Source organism: Epinephelus lanceolatus, chromosome 10 (assembly GCF_041903045.1).
Source record: "Epinephelus lanceolatus isolate andai-2023 chromosome 10, ASM4190304v1, whole genome shotgun sequence".
NCBI classification, from domain to species: Eukaryota; Metazoa; Chordata; class Actinopteri; order Perciformes; family Serranidae; genus Epinephelus; species Epinephelus lanceolatus.
The window spans coordinates 11,923,603-11,947,623 of NC_135743.1; the positions used below are offsets into that span (position 1 = coordinate 11,923,603).

Below are 24,021 nucleotides of genomic sequence, written 5' to 3' on the forward strand. Positions count from 1 at the left end.
CACTTGGATTTAACTTTATTTTGCTTTTTTTTTTTTTTTACCGTTTCATTTTTGTAAATCAAAAGTCGCTAGGCTCTTTCAGAAAGCACTGGACAATGTTTGGCAACAACAATCCAAAGAGGCAAAAGGGGGACAAACAATTACCAGGCCAACAATGAAGCAATGAAGAGGCAGCTTAAGACAGAAAAAACAAACTGAAGTTCATGAAACAAGAATGTGGAGTTTTCATTGTCACAATTAAAAAACATGTCACTCCACTGTATTCCTGTCTGAAGGTTTTGTGGTATGAACTCATCGCGTTTGTGCTCTGTGAGTGTTTTGTCAAAGTCACTGTGAGATGTTTGAGAGGGGAACTGAGCAACACACCAGGTGCCGGTCTGGTGGGTGTGTCGGTCAGTACATGTCTCGAAGGCCCATGTTTCCACGGCGAGCCGAAGAGCCATGAGCCACGGTGACGCTGTAACAGTAGAGTAAGTCTGTCAACCACTGCTCCCTGGTCGCACCCCGGGAATACCTCTGAAACACACAGAGAGAAATCATGACAAGTTAACATACATTATCTCTACACAGAGTGACGGAAATGACGATAACAGTATGCTTAAAGGAATTCTTAACCCAGAAAATAACCATTTGTATGTGTATTAGTCATACCATGTTACCTGAACCCTGAAAACACCAAACATTTTGATTTATTGATTAATTGGGGACCATGTTCCAAACATCCTTTTATGAACCATCTCACAGAATTAACTCGCAGTCGTGGAGGGGCTGCAGCCTATCCCAGCTAACATTGATCAAAGGGCAGGGTACACCCCTGGATAGGTTGCCAAATTATCACAGGGACAGACAACCATTCACACATATGGGGAATTTAGAGTCACCTAGCCTGCATGTCTTTGGATTGTGGGAGGGAGCTGGAGTATCCAGTTAAGGCCCACACTGACATGGTTTGGGAGGCTGACATAGAGAGAACATGCAGACTCTGCACTCCAGACTCCCACTGCCTCTCACACACAACTGGTGCGGTATAATCCAAGTCTCATTTATCCAATCGTATGCTCAGTACTTACAAAACAGTACTTCAAAAAAAACTTAGTGCTGGAGTCTGGCTTTGAAGAGAGCATTGATAAGTTTCATTTTCAGTTCAGTTTCAAATGATAAGGTTTTAGCAAAAATACATGTGTTTGGGAAGTACTGAGTGTACGACTGGATAAATGAGACTTGGATTATACTGCATGAGTTGCATGAGAGTTTGTTAATGGGTGTTTTGATATAGTTTTGCTGTTATCAAATCATTTGTTGATGCTGTTTTGTACGACATCTATTGCACATCTGTCCGTCCTGGAAGAGGGATCCCTCCTCAGTTGCTCTTCCTGAGATTTCTACCATTTTTTCCCCAGTTAAAGGTTTTTTTGGGGGAGTTTTTCCCCTCTTGAGGGCCAAAAGGACAGAGGGATATCGTATACTGTAAAGCCCTCTGAGGCAAATTGTGATTTGTGATATTGGGCTTTGTAAATAAAATTGAAAATTGAAATGTGGTCCGTAATCAATCAATAAATCAGTATGTTCACCATTTTCTGTGGCGGCATGCAAGAAAAACAAAGTTTTATTCCCAAATTCAAGGTAACACAACATGACTAATTTACAAGTGGTAATTTTGTAGGTGAAGGATTACTTTAAAGTGATACCTATACCAATAGAGTACTTTACTTTGATACCTTTTTTCTACTTAATTAGATACCAATCGTGTGAACATGAGCATTCAATTGTGTAAAATGCCACCAGACACCACAGGCATATCATACGACCATACTTTAGACCATGGCCAGGTGGCATCTCAGAGCACTGAACTACCAACTCCATTGAACACACCACACTCAACCACAAACTGTATGGGTTGTAGCTGCTGCAGTAGTGGGCCAATCACATGTTGCAGTAAATGGAAGAACACTTGCAGTGATTGACGTGCAAAAATCATACACATCTTTTTCCAGATCTGGAAAAGGCAGGTATTGTTTGGCTGGAGAAGTTTCGATACTTCGGTCTTCTATCTTAACAAGTTATAATGCACTGATTCCCAGCCCTACCATACTATACAAACTGTAGTGTAGCCTTAAAACCATCCCTGTGAATGTCCTATCTGAGCTGTATTTACCGTGAGGTGTTGGATGATCTCTTGCAGCAGAGCAGCGTTGGCCAGCAGCTGGTTGTGGAGCGGCGTGTGCTGCAGCAGCATCGACAGGACCTGTCCAAGCTGCGGCAGCTCCTCCTCACTCAGATCTCCAACGTGCATTAACTGCAGAACCATCCGCAGCAGGCGAGGGACGGTGCTCAACGCTGACACACAAGCACCCCATATTGCCTCCCTGCAAATGTGACACAAAAATGTTTTAAACCCAACTGTTCCCAACTCTTCATCGCCTGATAACTGCAAACTGCTCCTATTGAGGTCAAGATTTCAAACACAGATCAGAGGGTTGTAGTTAAGGATGCACCGATACTAATGTTTAAAATTATAATTTGGCCAATGGGTTAACATAATTTACCTTCACCCAATACTCATTTTTACTGAATAAAGCTTGAACGAATCACAGTGTAACTCAATACAACCTCAGTTAGTTGTTTGTTCCGGCCACTAGCTGCTAACGTCTAACGTTAACTCGTCTTCCTCCTGTTCATGTAAACATGGACTTGTTTTTCACAATGTAGCTTTATCATAGAAAAAATAGGGTGAATCCCGTGACATATCGATAATGAAGTTTACTGCCTTTTTTCTGTCCCGAGGGCATCCTAGGAAAGATGTGTTTGTCCCAAACTGTTTTCTATTTCTAGCTTGCATAAAATTAATGTGACATAACGGAAAAAAATTGGCCACTGCCATCTGTGAGCGTCATCTCATTTGCCGACAGGCCGATGGCAGTCGACAAAGCAAGTATTGGCCAACACCAATGTTTGGCTGATATATCGGTGTATCCCTAGCTGTAGTCATTCAACACACGCACCTTTTGTGGTTGGTTTCAGCAGGTAACTCCTGCTGCAGGGTGATGAGCAAAGACAGCAGGCTGAGGCAGCACTGAGACAAGAAGCGCAGCACAGGCTCAATGGGCAGAACAGACAGGTCCAGTAACCTGGAAACAGCTCTGAGCAGCCCGGCAGCCATACTGTCAGGCACCACCCCTAAGTTGGTCTGAGACACACACACACACACACACAAAACAGATACAGGATGTTTATTCAGTATCAAAGGAAGACAACAGCAGTAGAGCTTAGACTGAAATGAGCACTACATGATAGATAAATCATCAACATCATTTCCTGCTTAATGAAAACCGTTTCTTACCAGGTATTTGCAAATGCCATTTTGTAAGATGTCAAAACACTGGGACTTTGAACCCAGAGTTTCCAGACAGTGGCAGACTTCCTGTGAATTATACAAGAAACAATTTCATATCAAATCAGCTTCTTCCACAGAATTCCTTCACAGACATTCTGCGAACAAGTGTGAAAGAAAGACTCTAATTTTAGTAATTCAGTGTAACCACAGTACTTCCTGCTTCCAGTTGTAAGATTTAAGACAGAGAGAGTGCTCACATTTTTTTTTTTTTACCAAGAAATTTCCATGACTTTTCCATGGCTCGGAGGCAAATTTTCATGACCGTAAATTCTCTAAAATGTCTGTGTATACACGAAAAATAACAATAAATATCCATATCAACATTTACCACAGTAGATCCCAACTATAGTTAATGTCAAGCTATGTAGTTTGATACAAAATAAACATTTATTTAAGTAAAGCTGACGAATCACTGAGATGTTTACAGAACTGAATGTGTCAGACCCTGAGTGCTCCATTGTGTAGCCCTAACTGAGACATATGACTGAGAGGCAGTGAAAGGTTTTATAGTCTGATTTTTAGTTTAAATCTTAAACTCTGCCGTGGACTATAAAAAGTGTTCCTAAAAATTTGAACTACACTATGTCTTATTTTCTTTGGGCTTCTGAAGTTGGGACTGTGTTGTATCAAGTTTGAGTTTCTGTCACAATTCTGGGGATAACTTCCAAATACTGTCATGGAGTTACCGATACACCAGCCCAAACCCTGTTGGTCTCCATTTCCATTTACAGATTTGTAATGTCAGGTAATGACAGCTGATCAGGGTTGCAAGCAATAGTGCCTTTAGGATTCTGAATTGTACCAATCCTAAGGAACACAACAACTAATGCACATCTTTCCCATAAAAATGCCACAGCTGGATGGCAGGGATGGTTTGTAGATTGATGCATGAGTTTGCCTGGGAACCTCTACCTGTAGGCTGTTAGCACCATACGCTGAGGTTAGCTCAACAAGTGGAGTGGCGTGTGAATCATTCACACCATGAAGAGCACAAATGAAAAAGTCCCGTCCTCAGGTTCCTGGTCAGCTACAACAGCAAAGGAGCAAGAATTGTGTCTAAGACTAGGATGGTGTGTTGGCATTGCTCCACTGTTGGGAGGGGATGTTGTAAATGTGAACACCAACGTGTTAACGCACATTCAACGACTGCAACACCCAGATGTGACGATCACCAAGACAAAGAGGAGACAAACTGGAGCCCAACTCCTTGTCCCCGCTGCTTTCATGCAGCCTTTAGACGGAGCAATTCAGATCTGTTAACCCTCTGGAGACTGAGGGGCCTCAGGGTACTGCAATCATTTTGGCACTCTCTAATGTTCCAGCTCACATGACTTATTGTATTTAGCACAAGTTCAGCTACAAAAATATTTATGTAGTATGTATTTCATGATAATACTTTTCTTTAAAACGGGGTTAAATGCCCCCTTTGTTTACCCTCCACCGTGGTGGGTTGGCCAAATTCACCAATTCCATTTTTTTCATTTCCATCCTTCGAGCTGATGCATTGGAAAATTAAGAAATCTTCTCCAACAGAGATTTATGTAGAAAATCAGTGGTAGGATGGTGAAATAAAACAGCAGTAAAGATATTACAGAGAAACCCTAAAAGAGAACATTAAGTAAAAATTGGTCTCAAACAGCTCTAACCTGCTTTCATCAGACAAACGACACTGCTGCTGTAAATAAAAAGAGCCCTACAGCTCATAAAGAACACCAGAGTACTTCTACATTCCTCTCTGGATGGAGTGAGGCCTTCACTTTTTTGTAACCACAGGAAGGAGTCGCTAAACAGCACCTAAATTTCATTCTTGTCGGGGAGACAAGATGGATTTCAAGCCAATAAAGCCGCCACAAACTTTTTAAAAGTGAAAAATAACCCTCAGCTTTTCCTCATTAACTTCAAATCCAAATCAAATTTCTCATTAGCTTTTATCACATTGAGGGGTGTGTGTGTGTGCGTGCTGAAGAACGGTGCACCTGTTGGCATTCTCGCCGTCATTAAAAACAATCCCGTCTCATTAGTCGAACCAGAGTTGACACAGTCCGTCCCTTAATGCCCCCCCCCGCCCTCGCCACCGCGTGTCCCCTCCCTCCTCCTTCCCGCCACTTGCCTGTGATTGACTCAGACAGGGAGATGAGAGAGGCAGGATCTGAGGGCTTAATTGAGGAGCTGAATTAGTGATTATAAGCCCCCCCACTTGCTCACACACTCACACACACTTGCCCCGGGGCACAGTAACGTTAACTGTAATTTCTGTGCAGAAATGTCAGACTCCCATCATGCCATGGGCTCTCATTAGCATTTGTGCATATCCACTATGCCCGATAACCACGCATCTCCAACCTGCGCAACGCGATAAAGGTTCCCCCTCTCAGCCGTAGTGCCATGATAAAGCTTCCACCCTCTGAGCTCTATGTGAGACAGAGAGGGACCAGAGGGGGACTGAAAGACCACAGCTGTGTCCAGAATATCAATACTTTTCAATTTTCAAAACAATGTCTTTTCTTCCTCTTCGTTCAACACCAACTCCCTTCTAGATTCATTTTCAGTGTCACGTCCAAGTGTTTCTGATTGGCAGCAGCTTTGGTATGAGTTAGAATGTATGTGAGGTTTAGAGAAACTATGGTAAAAGCGTGTGCAGTGAACGCACCTCAACAACATCCCAGTGGTGTGTGAACTGCTCCAGCAAGGTGGGGTAGAGGCTGAGAGGTGAGAGAGGGGAGGGAGGCAGGGCGCTCTCGTCCTCCTGCAGGGTGGCAAGCTTGTCAGACGAGAAGCCCGTCAGGGTGGAGAACAAGAAGCTGAGGTAGTCCGCGTCTTGCACAGCCGCTTCCTGGCTCCCTACCGACCAGCCGCTCAGAGACGACCTGGAGAACACAACAAGTGAACACAACTGTCGACTCAAAATCTGCGTAACACCCAAAGCTGGAAAGCCACAAGCATTTTTACAGCTCGTAATTTTTGAATTTTCAGAATTTTACACGTTTATACAACTTATTTCCAAACCATAAAAAATCCTGCTAACACATTCCTCATCGCTTTTCATGGGACTAATCATGATGCCCTGATTTGTGAAAGCAGCACATTGAGAACAATAGTTCACAGAAACACATTTGTGAAAAATTCTTCCTTGTCCCGAGGGGAGGAAAGAACTGTAACAGTAGAAAATGTGAGTGAATAACAAGTGTGTTTTGTGAAGCCCGGGAGGCACATGCACACAGAACTGTCTTCTCAATACTTTATGACGACTTTGCATTCCAGCCTCCCAAAGAGCTCTTTGTATCATGCCCATTACACACACATCCCATCTGAGCTCAGCACTGCCTCCCCTCAATTTATATAACACTGCCTTACTGACACAAGCAGACATACAGATGCATGCAGATACACACAGCACTACAGGGAGAGGTAAGCTGTGTGTAACAGAATATACAAATTTAAAAATGGCTTTCATTGTCACCCATAGGCTGGATATCAAACATACAGGGCATCCACATCAGCACCTGTCAACAGGCAGGAACAATTATATGTCAGGAGTTCATCTGTGAAAGCGCAATACTGCCATCTGATGGTGCTTCAAGTGTCCAGCTACTCCCTAATTCACTTAACTGACAACTGACTAACTGAAAGTGTGTCAAAAATCTCTCTCCTCATGGCTTCGTGTAAGGTAAACCCAATCTACTTTCACTAACCCCTTGTGTGCATGCCTTTAACACCTCCAACCTGAAATTAAGTGGATCTTGGCACACCTGCAGGACGGAGCGTGGATCGGTTTCAGCGGACCATGCATATACACCTATCAGCTGCAACATTAAAACCACTGACTGGTGAAGTGAATAACATCTATCATCTTGTTACAATGTGATGTTCTGCTGGGAAACCTCTGGTCCTGACATTCATGAGAGTGCCAGGACAGATCAATTACACCCCCCCCCCCCCTCCCCCCAATGGCGGTGGCCCCCCAGCAGGACAATGCACCATGCCACACAACGAAAACTGTTCAGGATTGGCCCGAGGAATGTGACAAAGAGCTCAAGGTGCTGACCTACAAATTCCCCAGATCCCAATCTGATCAAGCATCTGTGGGATGTGCTGGTACCCCGCCTCACAACCTACAGGACTCAAAGGATCAGCTGCCAACACCCTGGTGCCAGACACCACCAAGAAGGCCCTACAAAGGATCAGAAGTACCTCAGGGGTATCGACACGTCCCACAATTGCTCAATCAGATTGGGATCTCAGGAATTCTGAGGCTGAGTCAATGGCTTGTGCTGACGTCTCTTCTCAAGTCTGACACATTAGGTTGAAACTTCACTTGTGGATGTGCTAATAAACTGCACTTAAGGGAGCTACAGTGTGTGTTTATTGGTATCTTTTGGTCCACCATGTACCTTAAATGGTTTTTGGATGTGTGCGACTACTATACTTTTTTGAGAAACGGTAGCTCATGGTCACAAATACTGACCAAACTTTCCTGGGCCATGGAAATAACATTGGAGTTCTCACATTGGATGGTGTTTTTTTAATATGCATTATGAACTGTACTCGTGCCTCCTTTTCCCTCCCTCTCTCGATTTCTTTTCACTTGTGTTACATAAAATAAAAATATAAAAACAAGAGTGTCCCCTTAAACACACATGCCAATAAACTGAGGTCATGTGGCATCCTGCGAGAGTTTGATGGTTCACAAGCTCACCGCAAGTGTACGATACGAATCAGAGAGGCGGCGAGGCCGGCAGAGAATCGTCCAGCTGTGCAGCAGTAGCTCAAATTGGCCAGAAGAGACTGGGACATCTTGGGCAGAAAGTAGAGCAGCTGCACCATTTGTTGCTGGGACTCTGCTGGTAACAGCACCACAGCTCCGTCCTGTGGATCTACACACACACACACACACACACACACACACACACACAGATGCACACTTCATGTGTAATTGCGCAGAAACAGCACTGCCCTATACCCTCAGGGGATATAAAATGAAGCTCTGCGAAGAAAACTTAAGAGATACCAGGAAAACCAGACTATGTTCGGACCAGTAAAAAAGACACAGATAGAGGCACAGCCACTACAGTAAGGGCTCAGATAATGTGTGTGTGCGTGGTGTTCTGTCTTTCTCTGACGCACATGCTGATGTCAGAAACCCTCAGACAAAAGGAGTCTTGTGATGGTGAATTGCTGGCTCTGCGTCAGTTTCTATCTGACCCCCCCTTCCTCTTCTCCTGGCCCCCTCTGTCACACACCAGCCTAACTATCAAACCATCCTCAGAGCAGCGGATGTGTACGGGTCATACAAAGTTGTCTGGGGTGGGAAACATGGAGTTACATTGCCTCCTAGGGAAACTGTGGAGTAACTTGTGGTTCATAATTCTTTTAGAGACATTATTCTCTTTGGTAATCTGACCACTGTTGCTTTATTCTGTGTTGTATTCAATACATTTATTTTTCATTAATTCAGTAGTGGAAATAAGACACATCTTAATAGAAAGCTTGCTTTTTATTGCATCTCCCTTTAAAGGTCCAGTGTGTTATATTCAGGGGCATCTAGCAGTGAGGACTGCAGACTGCAACCAGCTCAAACTTCTCTCCTCCTCGAAACAAATGGACCCAATGATTTAACCCAGCAGAAACATCGAATAAAGCAGTTTCACGTCCAAAATAATCTGTGTTTTTTAACGCTCTTGTCACGGAGGTGCTACTAACTAGCGTGGCCAATGTGAAAACACAAATGACCCTGTCTAGAGCCAGTCTGTCTCATTCTAAGGTAACGAGAACACAGTGATTCTTATTTTCAGGTGATTATACACTATAGAAAACATACAATTTTATATTACACCCACACACACTAGTCCAGAGGTGCACGTTTCAAACCACATCAGCACAACATCAGCTATCTGTACCATATGAGCTGGTGACAAATTACTTCTCAGGCATGGCTGAGATGTAAATCTAATAATTATATCTAATATAAATAATTATATATGACATAGTCTGACTCACTGAATGTAGACTGTGGCTATAAACCTGCCATTAGCTGACTATTTAGGCCCCTTTGCTATCTACTTGTTAAGGTTTTCAAAATCCCCTTCACTACAGGAAACAACAGCAGCAATATCTGAGCTAACTTTATTAAAATGGCACGTTATGACAAAGATTTGGATTGTGCAATAAGGCATGCCTGCTCTGTCCTTTCTGTGAATTGTTATTAAGATCTACAACACATAAAACAACTTGTGAACACACCTCGGAATAGCCCAGAGTCCATCTACTACCAAGACTCCCATGCCCAGTGTTCATCCATTTTCTAAAAATGATCAGCCTGAGTTTATTTGCACATGACTTCACCAATTTACTGACCCGTACCGCTTCACACAAGCTTCTGCCTGTTGTGATAATGCTCTGCGAGAGCCACATACAGTAGCAAATTATCTGTGGTTTTATTGGGTCCAGTGAGCTCCTCCAGAGCTACAGTGCAGTCAGGCTTCACCTCTAGGGCACGGATTATCAAATTATGTTTATCGGTTTATCAGTAAAAATTTAATAAGGCAGTCGACATTTGTCATGTTGCTGGTTTTTGTGGCGTTTTGTCTGGCCGAGATTAGTAATTTTAATGACTGTGCTCACCGCCAAATGTGCAAATGGTCCACCAAAACAAGTTCTCTCCTTGACACTATTTTGCAACGGCATGGACGCTGCATCCTGGTCATAACATCACCCAGGGCCCTTGTGATTGGTTTAAAGAGATACAAACCTTTCTATAACACTGTGGAGACAAGTCTGGCTATGCAAGACTGTGTAAGATATCAGATTCTCTCTGATCATTGTCTCTTTGTTTGTCCCTTTGAGTGTGCGTACCGTAGAGCCTGCAGGCGTGTGTCTGCAGACTGTTCAGAAGGTCTTTGTGGCCACGAGATGCAGCAGCCTGGATGGACAGGATGAGTCGTGCAGAGAGAGCAGGGTTACGGTGGCCCAGCTGGGACAACTGCACAGGAAGAGATGCCAACCAACGACACAGCACCTTACTCCTTCAGAGAGACAGAGGGAAGGATAACATGTATAAAGGTGCATGTGAACCAAATGTAGCCACAGTTATGGTAAGGAATGTGTCCGGATAAGAAGGCACATGTTTAACTGTTGCATCTAAGGACAAATAAATATGTAAACATGTTTTCGTTACATCAACACAGACCTAAAAAATACACATCTACAATGCATCATTTTAATTATTGCTAACAAGGTTTCAGGGTGTTTCGAGGAATTGTGAGTTTTGTTTTCGTCTAAATATTCACAGATTCATCTGGTCAGATAACCAGACCACTAGTGCCAGCTGACCTTGTGAGATGTAGTGTGGCTGTGCGAGACTGTTAAGCAATTATGCAAGGATATTGTGTTTTCTCCTACAAATCAGGTACAAGTACATTTAGCTGTATACAAGTGCAGTAAATTTCCGAATGCTGAAACAATGACTGAGGTTACCTTGCTATGTGTGTGTGTCCTTGTTCCTGCAGGTAGAGCTTGCTATAGAAAGACAGCAGCAGAGATCGTGTCTGCAGAGTCAGGTGCCTCTGCTTGTAGTAGACGTACACTGCTGCCAACAGGTCCTCTGTCACTGCTGCGCAAATACAAACACACAGACAATATTAATGTCAAAATGACATTTAAAGATGTCTTCTAGTTCATAATCTAGTGACCTATAAGTTTGTTATAATGCATTGAAATTTGTGAGAGTGTACTGTGGTCAACAACACCTTATTAATATCAGTGAACGCTTCTAATCTTATTTAATTCATGCTTTTACATGTAATTAAAATGAGACATTTTCACAATACACCTCACATGCTTACTTTTGCTCCTCTGTGTGAGCACCATCTTCCACACAGTACCCAGCAGCATGTGGAGCTGCCTGCAGCTCAGTTTCATTCCGCTGCTCAGAGTGTCTCGCACAAACGTTCTCAGAGGTGTCAGCCAGTCTCCGTCTGTCTCTCGGCCGAGTCCTTGCCTCTGGCTGAGGGACACCATGACCTGGCAAAGTGTGATGTTAAGGGCCAGAGGCTCCACTGTTAATCCTGGGACGGCTGCACTCTGCTTACTTCTACAGGAAAGGCAGTGGGATCACAGGAGTTAGAGAGAGTTTAGTCCTTCATAACAGTAGGTTTAAACACAGATCCTGCTTAGTTAATTCAGTGATGATTCTGAACATTAAGAAGGTAACTAATCAGGACCCAATTTTCCCATTATTTGACTAATAGGAACATTAATTATTGAAATTGGCCTAGGATTGAGTGAGACTGCTGCAGCCAGCAGTGGTGAAACAAGCTGCAATGTACGTACTCTGGGTATTTTTGTGCACTGTCAATTTACGTCCACCACAAGTGCTTGTTTTTGTCACTGGCAGGCTCAGATTGATATTTTGTGTCAGACAACATTATGGAAAGGATCCTTACAGAGGTCAACCTCTTTGTTAAAGGGTAACATCCTTTTTGTTTAACCAGAACAGCCTCAAAAATCACCATCGCCAAACACACCAGACTCCATTTAAATAAACAGTAATTTAAGCGTGAAACACACCAAGGCACACTGTAAAGCACCACTCCTGTCTGACCCTGATGAAGACCTATGTTGGTCGATACGCATTGGTCATTTTTTAACTCTTTTTTGATTCATTTTGCCATGTAAAATAAAGGCATTTTAACTTTACAGACTTTACAGTGTGCCTTGGTGTGTTTTTGAAGGAGCCTTGCATTTTTTGATTCTTTACTGAGACTGTTTGACCCATGCAATGAGCCCTTCACCTGAGGAATAAGTGCAAAATACCTGAAGTATCCAAAGAGCACCTGTATTGTGACCAACAGAAGGACCCAGCAGCGCTTCCACTCTGTTGCCTACTTTTTCTTTCTCTTTTTACTAATTTCTTGCTAATTTTTTGGATTTTTTTTTTTCTTTCATTGCTCATTGCCTTCTTCCCATGTTTGTAAAAGAAATTAATTAATTAATTGGCTCAGGTTTCAAGGGGTTAAACCAGTTCCCTTCAGTATTAGTTCAGTAGTAGCAGTTCAGAACTTTGGAGCTATGTAGCAAACCAGCTCACATTCTCACCAGTTTCGCATGGAACAATTGTTATCAAGGATGTGTCATCAACGGAAGGCATCACACAACACACACTGGGAGTACACGCAAACTTTTGTTCTGTTATTGCAGATATTTGTTTTTACCCCAAAAAGAAGCATGGGCCATCTAATAATGAGACCACTGCTCATTCTTTTTCTCACTTGAATTTCTCACTTGAATTCTCCCTTGTTGCCTTTTCCATCCTCTCTTTCCAACCTGTAGAATATGAGATACCCAGTGATGTCGTCACAATTCGCCCTTCAGGTCGAGGAAAACCACTATTTTTTGGTTCCAGCTGAGAACCAATTTTTCAGGTTTTGAACCAATTTATTTCTGGTCAAAATTAGGTGCAGGAAACGGAAAGAACCAGTTCCATTTTGGAGGCAAAGGTGTATTAATGTAATCTGAGCCTGTCAGAGGCCAAAACAAGCACTTTCATTGCCCGTAAGGATTACATTGAAGCCTGTTTTGCTGCTGATGACTGCAACGGTCTCACTCAGAACTGGACCTATTCCCAAAAAATTGTTGTCTGGATTAGCCACTTAGACAAAAACATGTGGGGAAAATAGAGTCCAGGTTGAAAAATACCAAAGCTACCCTTTCAAGGAAGGGGGATGTTAGCTTGAGATATTAACAGTGATGTTCCTTACCTTTTGAGATCAACCTTCTTCTTATGTTTGGGTGTATCCAGAGTATCGTAGGGGAAGTTTTTCATGAAGTGCTGCTTAAAATCTCCCAGGTATTCTTTGTAGAACCAAGCATCCTACACAAAGACAAGACATTTTTTTAAGCAAACCTTTTCTTGTACAAGAAATAGCTTTGTGATATTTGCGCTCTCCATGTCTCACCAGTGCATCCTGGTGCTCCTGCTGTGGTGCCAATTTTCTCAGCAGCTGCAGAATCGACAACACCTGGAACATTACTGACATGGCATCTGGACTGAGCAGGTGAGCGCCGTCTGTGGTGTTTGAAGGAGAGTCACTGGTACTGGCTTCTACCCACACTTCCAGTAGAAGAGGCACCAGTGTGGCTGCGAAGCTCTGGACAGCCTCAGCTGAGTCCAGACCCTCACCCACTGTGGGTCCAGGGTCCACTTCTGGTCTACACAGCGAGAGAATGTAATAAAATAATTGATTAAATTCAACTGAAACAAAGTTGATAATCTGTTATGTTTATATAAATCCCATCTGATTCGTATTTCTTGATGGTTACAGGACTTAGGGATATCATACCTGAGTTTGAAGGTGGACCGTGGAGTTGGTTTGGCCCCAGAATGCTCATACACTTTAACTCCAACCCTGCTGTAGGTGAGCTCTTCCCAGGTGAGATGCAGAGGTGTAAGCCTGCCCTCTTCACGGGAGCCAAACACTCCTTCAGTTGGGACAAAAATATCACTTTCTTCAACTACTGCCTGCAGAAAGCGCCCAAGCCTGAAACACAAGTGAAACAAAACAAACGGTTAGCAGCAGCTAGAATTAAATTCTTCAGATTCTGTGTGTACATGGCCTCCATACCTGAGGAGCACCGAGAGTCGCCACTGCTGACTAGTCACTGCCCTGCTGGGGTTGACTGACAGTGCCCAGGTCCGTCCCTTAGCATCCTGGGCCTTTTTCTTGGCTCCTCCACTAGTTTGTCTGTGAGATATCAACTCTAGGAAGTCAGTGAGGAGTACTGCAGGCCGTGCTGCTAGCAGAGCAGGGTAGTGTTCCAGCAACACATCAAGGACCTTCATGGCGTCCTCCTGGATGCCTGCCTCGATGTGGCTCATGGCACAAGACAGGTGGGCACTGAGGAGGGGGAAAAATGGTGCCACTCGTTCTGCAGGCACAGACTGTGCAATGAACCTGAAAGCAGAGCACAGTTTAGACAGTTTATAAGACACAAAAGCTACTTATTGTGTTGCTGTACTCCTGTATCAGTGTTGCTTCACTAACCTGAGCACTCGTGTAGCTGCCATACGAACATTGCCATCCTTGTCTGTGAAAACAGCTGCCACTTCAGAAAGCAGTCGAGAGAGATGCTGCTCTAGCAGAGAGGGATTAAGGGACAGCAGCTCTCTCAAGCCCAACAAGGCACTATTTTTCACATTGGCATTGTAATGGTGGAGCTGGGACAGGAGGTCCTGGTGAGGTAGGATGGAAGAGAGAAAAAAAGACACATTGTGGTATTCCCAAAATGAATTTGTAGTGATAGCAAGTGAGGTGTAAACACAGATGGAGAGCTTACATTGATACCAAGCTGCCTGTGTGTGGTGGGGCCACTTGTGTCTCTCTTCAGCTGCTCTGTTAGATGGATTCCCTTTGTGCGAAAGTTGGTGTTGGTGGCATTATCAGCTTTGGGCTTCGTCTTCCCCACCTTTAACTTGACCTTCTGGAAGTCATCCTGTCTCTTCTTCTTCTTGGACTTCATCCCTGCAGTCTACACTGCTCTCTGTGTAACCAGACATGCAGATGAGATGATAACTGAACGAGTGCATTAACTTCATTAAGAATCACACTGGCCACAGGCACGTTTAAACATGGCGATTCAAATATGATAACATAAATTTTGCTTTCAGTTTTTACTCCGAATAATCAAACCAGGGGAGCTTAATCCACAGAGGCACAATAACTGCACCTAAGCTAAGACAGATAGCTTGTAGCTAACTGTCTCGTAGCGCATCATGCACGGCTGTTCTTTATTTTACTCACCACAAGGAAAAAAAGTCTTGGTTGTTACAGTCAGAATACTATACAGCATCAAACACTTACTCGGTGTGAGTAGCACGCTGCTAACAATTATCAATATACATATATAAAAAAGAAAATATTCAGTTTTCTATCTCGTGTTGATAGCTTGGGTCCTTAAACCCTGTATACAGTCTCGTTATATGTTCAGCGCACAACGGCTGCGGGGCTTAAAACATAAAATCTATTTAACTGGGACTCTGTAGACGCTTCAAATATGCCCAAGCACACATACGTGTAATAAAAATGAATAAAATACAAATTAGTCCTGAAAATAATTTACGTTTTCGATATCTTGTTTAATTTCCCTCCAGCAAAGTGTAACGGTAAACCCCGGCGTACAAAACGAACGTCTTGGCGTAGTTGTCCACACACGTGCCTGTAAAATATTTCGATAATTAGTAAATAAAATAAAAATAAAAATAACAATTTGAATATTATAATAACCAAAACTGAACGATTTGATGTGACTCAATTTTACTCACATTTTTATGAGGGTGCTTTTGGGTTTTGTTATAAAATAGTTAAAATTTCTTATTCTTTTTTTTTTAAACAGGCAAAGTCAGTACTTCCTGTTCTCCTGTTCCTGCTGTGGGCTTTGTGTTTTTAACATCGTAACTAACGTTAGCCTTCTCTGCGACCTTGTCCTCTGAGGAACTCCCAGTTTGCATTAAAATATCTCAGGTAAGTTAAGTAATATTATCTTATTGTTTAATGAGCGGAGATATATGTGATATTAGGCGTTTGGGTCTGCTTACATATTTTTTTACAGCTAGCGTAATGTTGTTAAAAAGCCAAGTTAAGGCTTGGCGGGGCCTGAGATTGAACGAAACAACGCATAACTGCTAATAGCGCTATCTTAAGAGTGTGTATCTGCCCTAATGGGAATCACTTAGGATTGAGTGTTTTTCGTTTAATACGATTATTTTCTTTGCCCCACAGCGTACAAATGGATAACATGGAGGTTCAGGCTTCAGCCACCCAGCCGCCACCTAAAAACGGGCCGCAGTCGAACCAGAAGAGAAACGCCAGGGTAAGTATCACATCCAGGCTGTACTAACGCCACTTTCGATCTAATATACACGATTGAAAATGATGAAAGCGCGTTGGTATTACCTCACATATTGAGATGCTGAGCGCTCTTGAAGGAAACATGATTTCCTTTTGATATTTCTTCCCATATTAATGACACTGTACACTGGCTGTTGGTGATGCCTCATGGAGAGCCAGGCGGCAGCAGTCCTTGGCGGGTGGACTTGGTGTCAGTCTCTGTGCTCTCAGGCTTGGTTGTATTTGCACTCTGGTTTATGAAAACCCCACTCAGTGGTCTGGGCCTTGCTATCACTGTTGTGGTTTAAAGGGATTTGTTAGCACCAGATTTGCAAAGTCCAGTTTGTCTACTTTACGATGCAAACATTTCTTCAGTGTTCCAAAACAGCTCAAAGTTTTCACTTCTTCTCAGATTTGACATTGAGATTTATTCGTGATGTGACCGGGGTTCTCTGAACCAGATCCCAGTGGCAGGCTACTCAGTTTTTACTTCTGAGTGCTGCCACACTCAAAACTAGAAAGGCCTGTAAAACAGCTGCAAAACTAACCATCACTACTACACTCTAATGAAATTACGTACAAAACATCCCACTGTTACGCTTGTGAATTTGCCATATAAAGAAATTCATAAAGCACACATGCAGAATTTGAATTTCTCTTATGGAATTCATCTTGTCTCTGCTTTAGTTACTGCCATGATGGTAGCAAGAGATGAGCCCAAATCCAAGCTACAAACGGTCTCAGAAACTACTTCCATATTTTCAGACAACTTACAATTCAAACTGGCATTGGTCTCCTCTTTGCTCTGAATATTTAGCTGTTATTTCATTATTTGGGTTTGCTGTTCTCATCTTTCAAACTTAGTTTCAGGTCTCCCAAACACACCACATTGGGTGTGAGGCCACAATACACATCTTAATTTTGTTCTCTTGTGAAAATTACTGAGGTCTTGACCTCAGTGTTCTTTAATGGGGCCACTGTGGATATGTTTGCATATTGACCTTTTAGCCTTCATTCAGGGTATCAGCTCTTTCTCTTTCTTCCCTATGAAATAATGAATTGAAATGTTACTGTTCTACATTCTCATTTAATGAGAATTTAGACTGATCACCAGACTACATGATTTTGGGACTGCTTAAACACTTGTCTCTTTGACTTTCGCTGCTTGATGCAGAGGTCATGGAGAATAAGGAAAATAATGGCTGTCTGGCATACATAGTGTGGCGGACGAGGACGAGGAGTTCAGTCCTCTGCTAAGTGTCATCCTGTCACTAATGCCTGTATGTGTCTCTCTCCTTCATGTGGGTTTATCCCCTCCATTTACAGAGAAAGCAGCCGCAGCATTCTGCTGAAATAGGTAAGTCATTTAAACACGGTGCCAGTGCTGAGAGTTGAAGCTTGAGATCTTGATTTCACTGCTTCATGTCATGGGTGGTGGCATGTTCACCACTCTTGGAGACTCACACTCTCAGAGACTGTTGTGGTGCCATCCATGGGTTTGATCTGTGGAGATCAGTGTTTGCCACTGCAGAAAGAATCCTGCAAAGCATATTCCAGTACCTTGCAACAACTTTCCTGTTCACTGTCCATTTTTCATCATTTAGGTAGTTTAAAAAATATACTGAACAATGTTAGAAGTGTGAACCCATTCTCCTAAGATGTTGCTACATTGAAGACCACCACCATAAGCTCCATTAGTCCGTGCTGACGCCTAGACATGGTTTAAAAGCAGCGGGACATACAGTAATACAACCATGGATCTGCAATGGCTGCTGATGAAGTTTTAATGCACTTTTTGTGCTGTCATGGTTGTATAAACCTTTTTTTTTCCTCCCACAAGATATTTTTTAACACTGCTGAATGCAGTATTCATTTTTTGTTTAGTGGCCTGTGCTACACTGAGTGAGAATATGTTGTATTACTTTAATACTTATTAACAGTAAACCATACTGTCTTATTTTAAATCATGCAGGCATTTAATTGTGCATTCACAGTTGGAAACCTTCATAGTGCGACACAGAAATGTTTTTTCTGTGGTTGGGCACAGCAAGAGGCGACACGGCATAGGAGCTGGTGTCCTGCAGCCCAGTTTGGGCCTAAACAGGGGTTAGCTGAGAACTGCTGTTCCTGTTCTCCCCCCAGGTTTCAATTGCACACAAGGAGTTTGGGTTTCTAATGGTTGTTCAGTTCATAAAGACAGGTTAAACTTCATTGGTCATCTGACACTGCAGGCAGTGTAAAAATAACACACTTTATTAACATAAGTGTCTTCTACACTATGGTGACAGGTTTCTCCCCAGAAATGTGTATTAAATTGGCTCGTTGAACTTATTTGTTGGGCATGAGCTTTGTTGTCTCACTTGTTCATCAGCTTTAGGTCATTGTAAAGCTTTTGTGCTGAACATTGTTGTATTTTCCCAGTATTCACCAAAGGGACATCTATACAGACCCTGCCCTCTCTCAGCAAACAGCTGAAGGTTGTCACAGAGTGTGTCATTGGTAAGCAGACAGGCTATGTCCCTCACATACATCTACTTTACCTCCATCCCTTCCTATATGGAATACAGTTCTTGTATGCATGACTCATAACCATCATGTCTACAGGTCTTCAGTATGTGTGGGAGTACCGCAGCCCCAGTAAATCTGTCCCACCACACTACCAGTGCAAGCTCTGCACCGTCTCCCGCTTGCAGCATGATATGCTCGCCCATGTGAAAGGCTGGAAGCACAGCTTCAGATACCTGGTGAGTGTTGCTGGTTTCTTAATCCACCTCAAAGGCGTCATGTGATGAGGTTACTTGAAATATTTCTCTGCGGTGTATGCACAGAAAAAGATCCACCCTGACAAGGTTACCCATGAAGAGGAGGAGGCCGTCAAAGACCCTGCTGTAAGGAAGGCAATTAAAGAAATTGCAGCGGAGGTGGAGAAGACAGAGGGGAGGGGACAACTCAAGGTGAGTGTCAGATGCATATCATAGCAGCAGTTGCACAGAAGTCTAGTTTTCATCCTACTGTGTCAAAAAAATATTGTGATGTTGGCAGTTTTCTGCTTATAATGATCATTGGAAATAAATGTCTGTGTTAAAGGGATAGTTCAGATCTTTTGAAGTGGGGCTGTATGGGGTACTTACATAGTCAGTGTATGGCATACAGTAGAGTTTATCAGAGGACAAACAAGGACAAAAGAACAAAAAAAACAGTAACGTCAGCGACCCCACAGATAAAAAAAAAATTGCGGGGAAAAAGCCAGACAAGCCTGTTTTTTTTTTTGTTTGTTTGGGTTTTTTTTTTTAAACCCAAGCCTTTGCTGTCACATTGAAATGAATGAGGAGACAGTGGTGTGTTTGAGGCAGTCAGCCTTCCTAAAGATTCTTATATTCAAGTTATAAAAATGAATCATGTTTATATTTTAGCAGTGTACTTATTTTATACATCTTACATTTTACACGATTTTGGATTTGACAATTTTCTGTTCCTGTTTTGGCTTTCAGGTGATTCTTAAGGAACCCTTTGAAGTACCTGCTTTTAAAGGACTCCGTAAGTTACCCTGCCATGAATTAATGGAAAGGATTTTTTTTGTTTTTCAGTAACCTGAGTTGTTAATGTCTCTCATGTCCTTTGTTCTCTCACAGGTACTGCTGCTCCTAAATTTATACCTCCACCAGCACCAGTGATGGGACCAAAGGGACCACCCTTTGGTGAGTTATTAGCTGCATTTAGACCCAGAGTTCCCAGGAATTTTAGTCCAAGGGAAAACTTCTCAAGGAACTTAAAGGGGGAAAAAAATAGACCTTAAGGTTTTGTGTCGGTGCGATGGAATTTACTGCTGCATAGCATTGCTGCAGGTTGGATGTAATGAGTGAAATGCAGAGGAGGAAAATGAAAATAAGAGCGTCTGTCTCCTCAGTAAATCATGGTGAAGTGCTTGATGACTACTTATTTAAACTTTGGAAGTTTGAAGATATTCTATTCCTCTCATTCACAGGCTTTCTCACAGCACAGCAAAGCGTCTTTCTCTGTCTTTTTTATAAAAGAAATCATCTCATCTCATATCATCTCATCTTAAAATGTTCCAAAATCAATACTAGAGTACGTCCTTGTTACCTCCGCCCCCTGTTTGTTTGTCTGCAAAATAACTCAAAAAGTTATGAACGGATTTTGATGAAATTTTCAGGAAAGGTGGAAAATGGGACAAGGAACAGATGATAAAATTTGGTGGTGATCGGTTGAAGCAAAGTGGATAAAATAATAAATGAAGTCTATCGTCTGACAGCCTCAGCAGCAATTCCAATTTCTAATGAGACGGTGAAAATAGCGCCATCTGGTGGCCGGAAAGCACGTCTTGTTCTACTTGCTAAATATTGTTGTAATTCTCAAGTTGAAATTAATGTTCTGTGTTGGAAAAATATAAAAAAACATTATATTCTGTGTTGGTACAAAATAAAAACGAAATAAATACACCATAGTGTCTCCATGGTGAAGGTATATATAACCTAATAATGATAGTGATGCAAATAACCTAGTTGTGATGCAGGCTGCAAAATCTGATGCAGAGGGGGAGGGAATATCACCTACTTGGCAGAGGTCTGCACTCTCTGAGTGCTTTTCTAGTTTTATAAATTACACCGTATGAGTTGAAGTAGCGATCAGAGACTTTGGATGTATACATTTTTATCATTGAATCATAATCTGTGTAATACTGTGCATGTATGCCTTTTTTTCTATTGATTTCCTCTCTGTGTATTTAAATATTACAGGTCTTTCAGGTCCCAGGTTCTCTGACTCGAGGTATCCAGGGGAGTTTCCTCCTCCAGTTGGTCCTCTCTCTGACTATCCAGTGGAAGACTATCCAGGTGGAGACTATCCAGGTGGAGACTATCCAGGTGGAGACTATCCAGGCGGAGACTATCCTGTAGGAGACTATCCTGCGGGAGACTCCCAGTGGGAGTCCGGCTTGGGAGGCTACTCAACCAGGCGAGATTCCCTGGACTCCGGTATGAGTCGAGGACCTTTCCCAGACAGTATGGGTCCTCCTCGCCCAGCTGGGATTGGAGATAGTTATGGATCGGGTGGTGGAAGGAGTGGACTACTGGACGACCGCCCAGGCAGAAGGTATCCTGATGAGTACCGGGGCAGCCAAATGGGGAGTAGCTTAATGAACAAGCCACTGGAGAGGCCAGGCTTAATGGGAGCAAGTCCAGAAAGTGGCAACCTTCCTAATACTCTACTCACTTACCTGGTATGTATCTCGTTTCTCACAATAGGTTCCTCCCCATCTTAACAATGGTGTGATTTGAATTGTATTCAACCATACAGTAAATTCTCAAAATGTATTTTTAGGATACATTCCGGATAGAGAACGAGAATGACGCACAGCTGGTGCTGAAGGTGACACAGAAACTAACAGATGTGCTGATGGAGTACAGACTGAGGAGCGTGTCGACCGTAAGGAGCTTGTTTTTACTCTTTGATTGAAAACCAATCATTAAAGGTGGAGTCTGTGACCCTGGAGAAAGAGTATTGATCTTTGAACTCAATATCTAATCCAATACACATCTCCCATCAGTAGGGTTGGGTACCCAACTCAGGACTTTCAAGGGTGCCGACTGAATTACATCATTACTACGGTGTTTCCGCTTCATGTAAAATCCACTAGTGCCAAATATTGGTACCCCAGAGTGCATCTGAGTGAGAACATTAGGCCAGCCACAGAGCTGCAAGGCTAGCAACAGTGCTCTGCAGAGCTGCCGGGTTCAACGTTAGACAGTAGGTGGGAGCACCCAAAAGCCAGCAACAGAGCTCTGCAGCCACTCTGATAGTTTCGCTGTCTGGTCTGTTTTCGTTTCTGAATTATTTAAGTAATAGCCTACTATCACTGCCAGACGAGCAGACACACATACACAAGTAAAACGGAGACAGAAGATTGGCTCTGTGTGATTAGAAAAGAGCCAAGATCAGAATTGCCTTTTAGTCTACTATCTCACCCCTGCAGCTTGTTCAAAAATTAAGTTTTTGTAATTACAGGGAAAGTTAAGTACAGAAAATACGTACTGTTGGGCACAGCTACCAGAAGAGATACAGGCATCGATTCAAATATAAACCATACCCAACCCTTCCTCCTGCTAAATGCTCTGTCCTCATTTCCTCCCCAGGGTTCTAGTCTGAACAGCTTCTCATTGAGCTCCACAGGCCTCTCCTCTACAACCCCCAGCCTGCCACGCAGTAGCGACCGATTCTCAAGTAGTCTCTCAGGTATGTAAGCACCAAGGTTACGTTCACATTACAGGCTAATTTGGCCCTACACTCATGTGACACAGATCCGATTCTGTTTTCCAATCAGATCTGGGTCATTTTAATATTTGGTTCTAAATTTGATACATATCCGATCACTGGTCATTCTTCACTGCACAGGAGCAGATTACTCACCATACAGTGTCGGCGTTCCTTTAAAACTACAGAAGGCTGCCACAGCTGTACTGCTGCTGCAGTAGGCTACCCCAGTTGCAAGCCAATAGAGTGACTACCAGATGTTTTCTGACGGGGACAGCTTGCCTACATGCGGTGATAGCATTGTTGAGAAGCTGACAGAGATACTTGAACGTAGCCTTTGACATCCTAAAGTTTGGAAGAAGTATTTCTTCGTGAAGTATTTCTCTCCAAACGACTACCAGCAGTTGCTTTCTGATAGAGATAGTGGACTGAAAGCCCAGTTGTATGACAGCCTGTTATCCCGAAAACAAATGCCTGTTGCTGTTAAGGGCCAATTCTCTGAGATTACAAACAGAAGCACATGGCTAATTATTATGCAGAATGACAGTATTGGACCTTCCTACTATGGAAGTCCCACGAAGGGCCCGGAGCTGCGAGGCTGGCAGCAGTGCTCCGCAGAGCAGGCAGGCACAACTTTGGACAGGAGGTGGGAGCGCTCTGAAGCCACTCACAGAGCTCTGCAGCCACTCCTCATTATTCAGAGATAAAGCTTGACTCATGCATTCATCTATTACCAAAATGCTTGTTAAGGAATTGTGCCGTTTTTTGTTGTTGTTCCAAAGCACATGTGAGTGACATTATTGGTTGCACGTAAGCCATTTCAGGACAGAGATCTGTTCATACTGATGCCACATATGGGCCCAGACAGAAAGATTAGATCCGGGATAATAATTGGAACTGAGCATTTAGCCCTCTGATGTGAAAGCAGCCCGTGTCTCCTTTCAACACAGCCTCAACTCAAATAATGAGTCGTGTTGACTAGGAGACACTAAAGAAATGCCTGTTGCTCATATTTGAAACATGGAAATCAAATGTGAGTGGAGCATCCTTTTTTTTGTTTTGTCCTTTTAATGAGTCTGGCATGTTATCTCTCTGCAGGTCCATCCAGATACTCAAGTGGTCCGCCGAGGTATTACAAATAACAATCCCAAGAAGCAACGCCTCGATCTTCTCATCCCTCTTGTTCTGTGTGCATTAGTCGTGATGGTCCAGGAGTTGAAAACTTTGATTTTGTGTAAATGTTTATGCTTTTAGGCATGTTGCTACAAAGTAGTCTGATTTTTTTTTTTTTTTTTTAACGTTTTTACCTTTTCAGAAGATGGTCTGATTTGTCGGTTTACCACAAAATCACACATGCATGTTTTCAGCAGCTTTAACTGTACTTTAGTGTATGACCATTGATCTTTTCCCAAGGCCGTGTTCTATTAAAAGTAATTGGGGAAAAAAAGACCTGTTTTGAAATTGATTCATTCAAGC

At 42.8% G+C, this 24,021-nt stretch overlaps 2 protein-coding genes across 4 annotated transcripts; one reads left to right on the plus strand and one right to left on the minus strand.

Moving 5' to 3' along the window:
* On the minus strand, nucleotides 1-15,594 carry tex10 (testis expressed 10). 3 transcript variants are annotated; one of them, XM_033640504.2, is made up of 16 exons: nucleotides 15,509-15,594; nucleotides 14,726-14,929; nucleotides 14,434-14,621; nucleotides 14,014-14,343; nucleotides 13,732-13,929; nucleotides 13,348-13,600; nucleotides 13,150-13,262; nucleotides 11,236-11,483; nucleotides 10,868-11,003; nucleotides 10,247-10,416; nucleotides 8,091-8,268; nucleotides 6,045-6,261; nucleotides 3,341-3,421; nucleotides 3,003-3,187; nucleotides 2,156-2,366; nucleotides 1-516 (listed from the first exon to the last, which is right to left on the minus strand). In XM_033640504.2, the coding sequence occupies exons 2-16, from the start codon at nucleotides 14,906-14,908 to the stop codon at nucleotides 394-396; spliced, it is 2,814 nt and encodes a 937-aa protein (XP_033496395.1). In that variant the 5' UTR covers nucleotides 14,909-14,929; nucleotides 15,509-15,594; the 3' UTR covers nucleotides 1-393. The 3 variants fall into 3 exon arrangements, with proteins under 3 accessions (XP_033496395.1, XP_033496396.1, XP_033496394.1); XM_033640505.2 differs by lacking the exon at nucleotides 15,509-15,594 and adding an exon at nucleotides 15,250-15,486; XM_033640503.2 differs by lacking the exon at nucleotides 15,509-15,594 and adding an exon at nucleotides 15,190-15,486.
* A 206-nt stretch (nucleotides 15,595-15,800) lies between these two features.
* On the plus strand, nucleotides 15,801-23,992 carry LOC117265960 (uncharacterized). The gene is made up of 12 exons (XM_033640814.2): nucleotides 15,801-15,909; nucleotides 16,168-16,258; nucleotides 17,602-17,632; nucleotides 18,697-18,774; nucleotides 18,880-19,019; nucleotides 19,104-19,229; nucleotides 19,767-19,812; nucleotides 19,908-19,973; nucleotides 21,033-21,514; nucleotides 21,616-21,720; nucleotides 22,428-22,527; nucleotides 23,644-23,992. The coding sequence occupies exons 2-12, from the start codon at nucleotides 16,175-16,177 to the stop codon at nucleotides 23,685-23,687; spliced, it is 1,302 nt and encodes a 433-aa protein (XP_033496705.2). The 5' UTR covers nucleotides 15,801-15,909; nucleotides 16,168-16,174; the 3' UTR covers nucleotides 23,688-23,992.
* The last annotated feature ends 29 nt before the right edge of the window (nucleotides 23,993-24,021 follow it).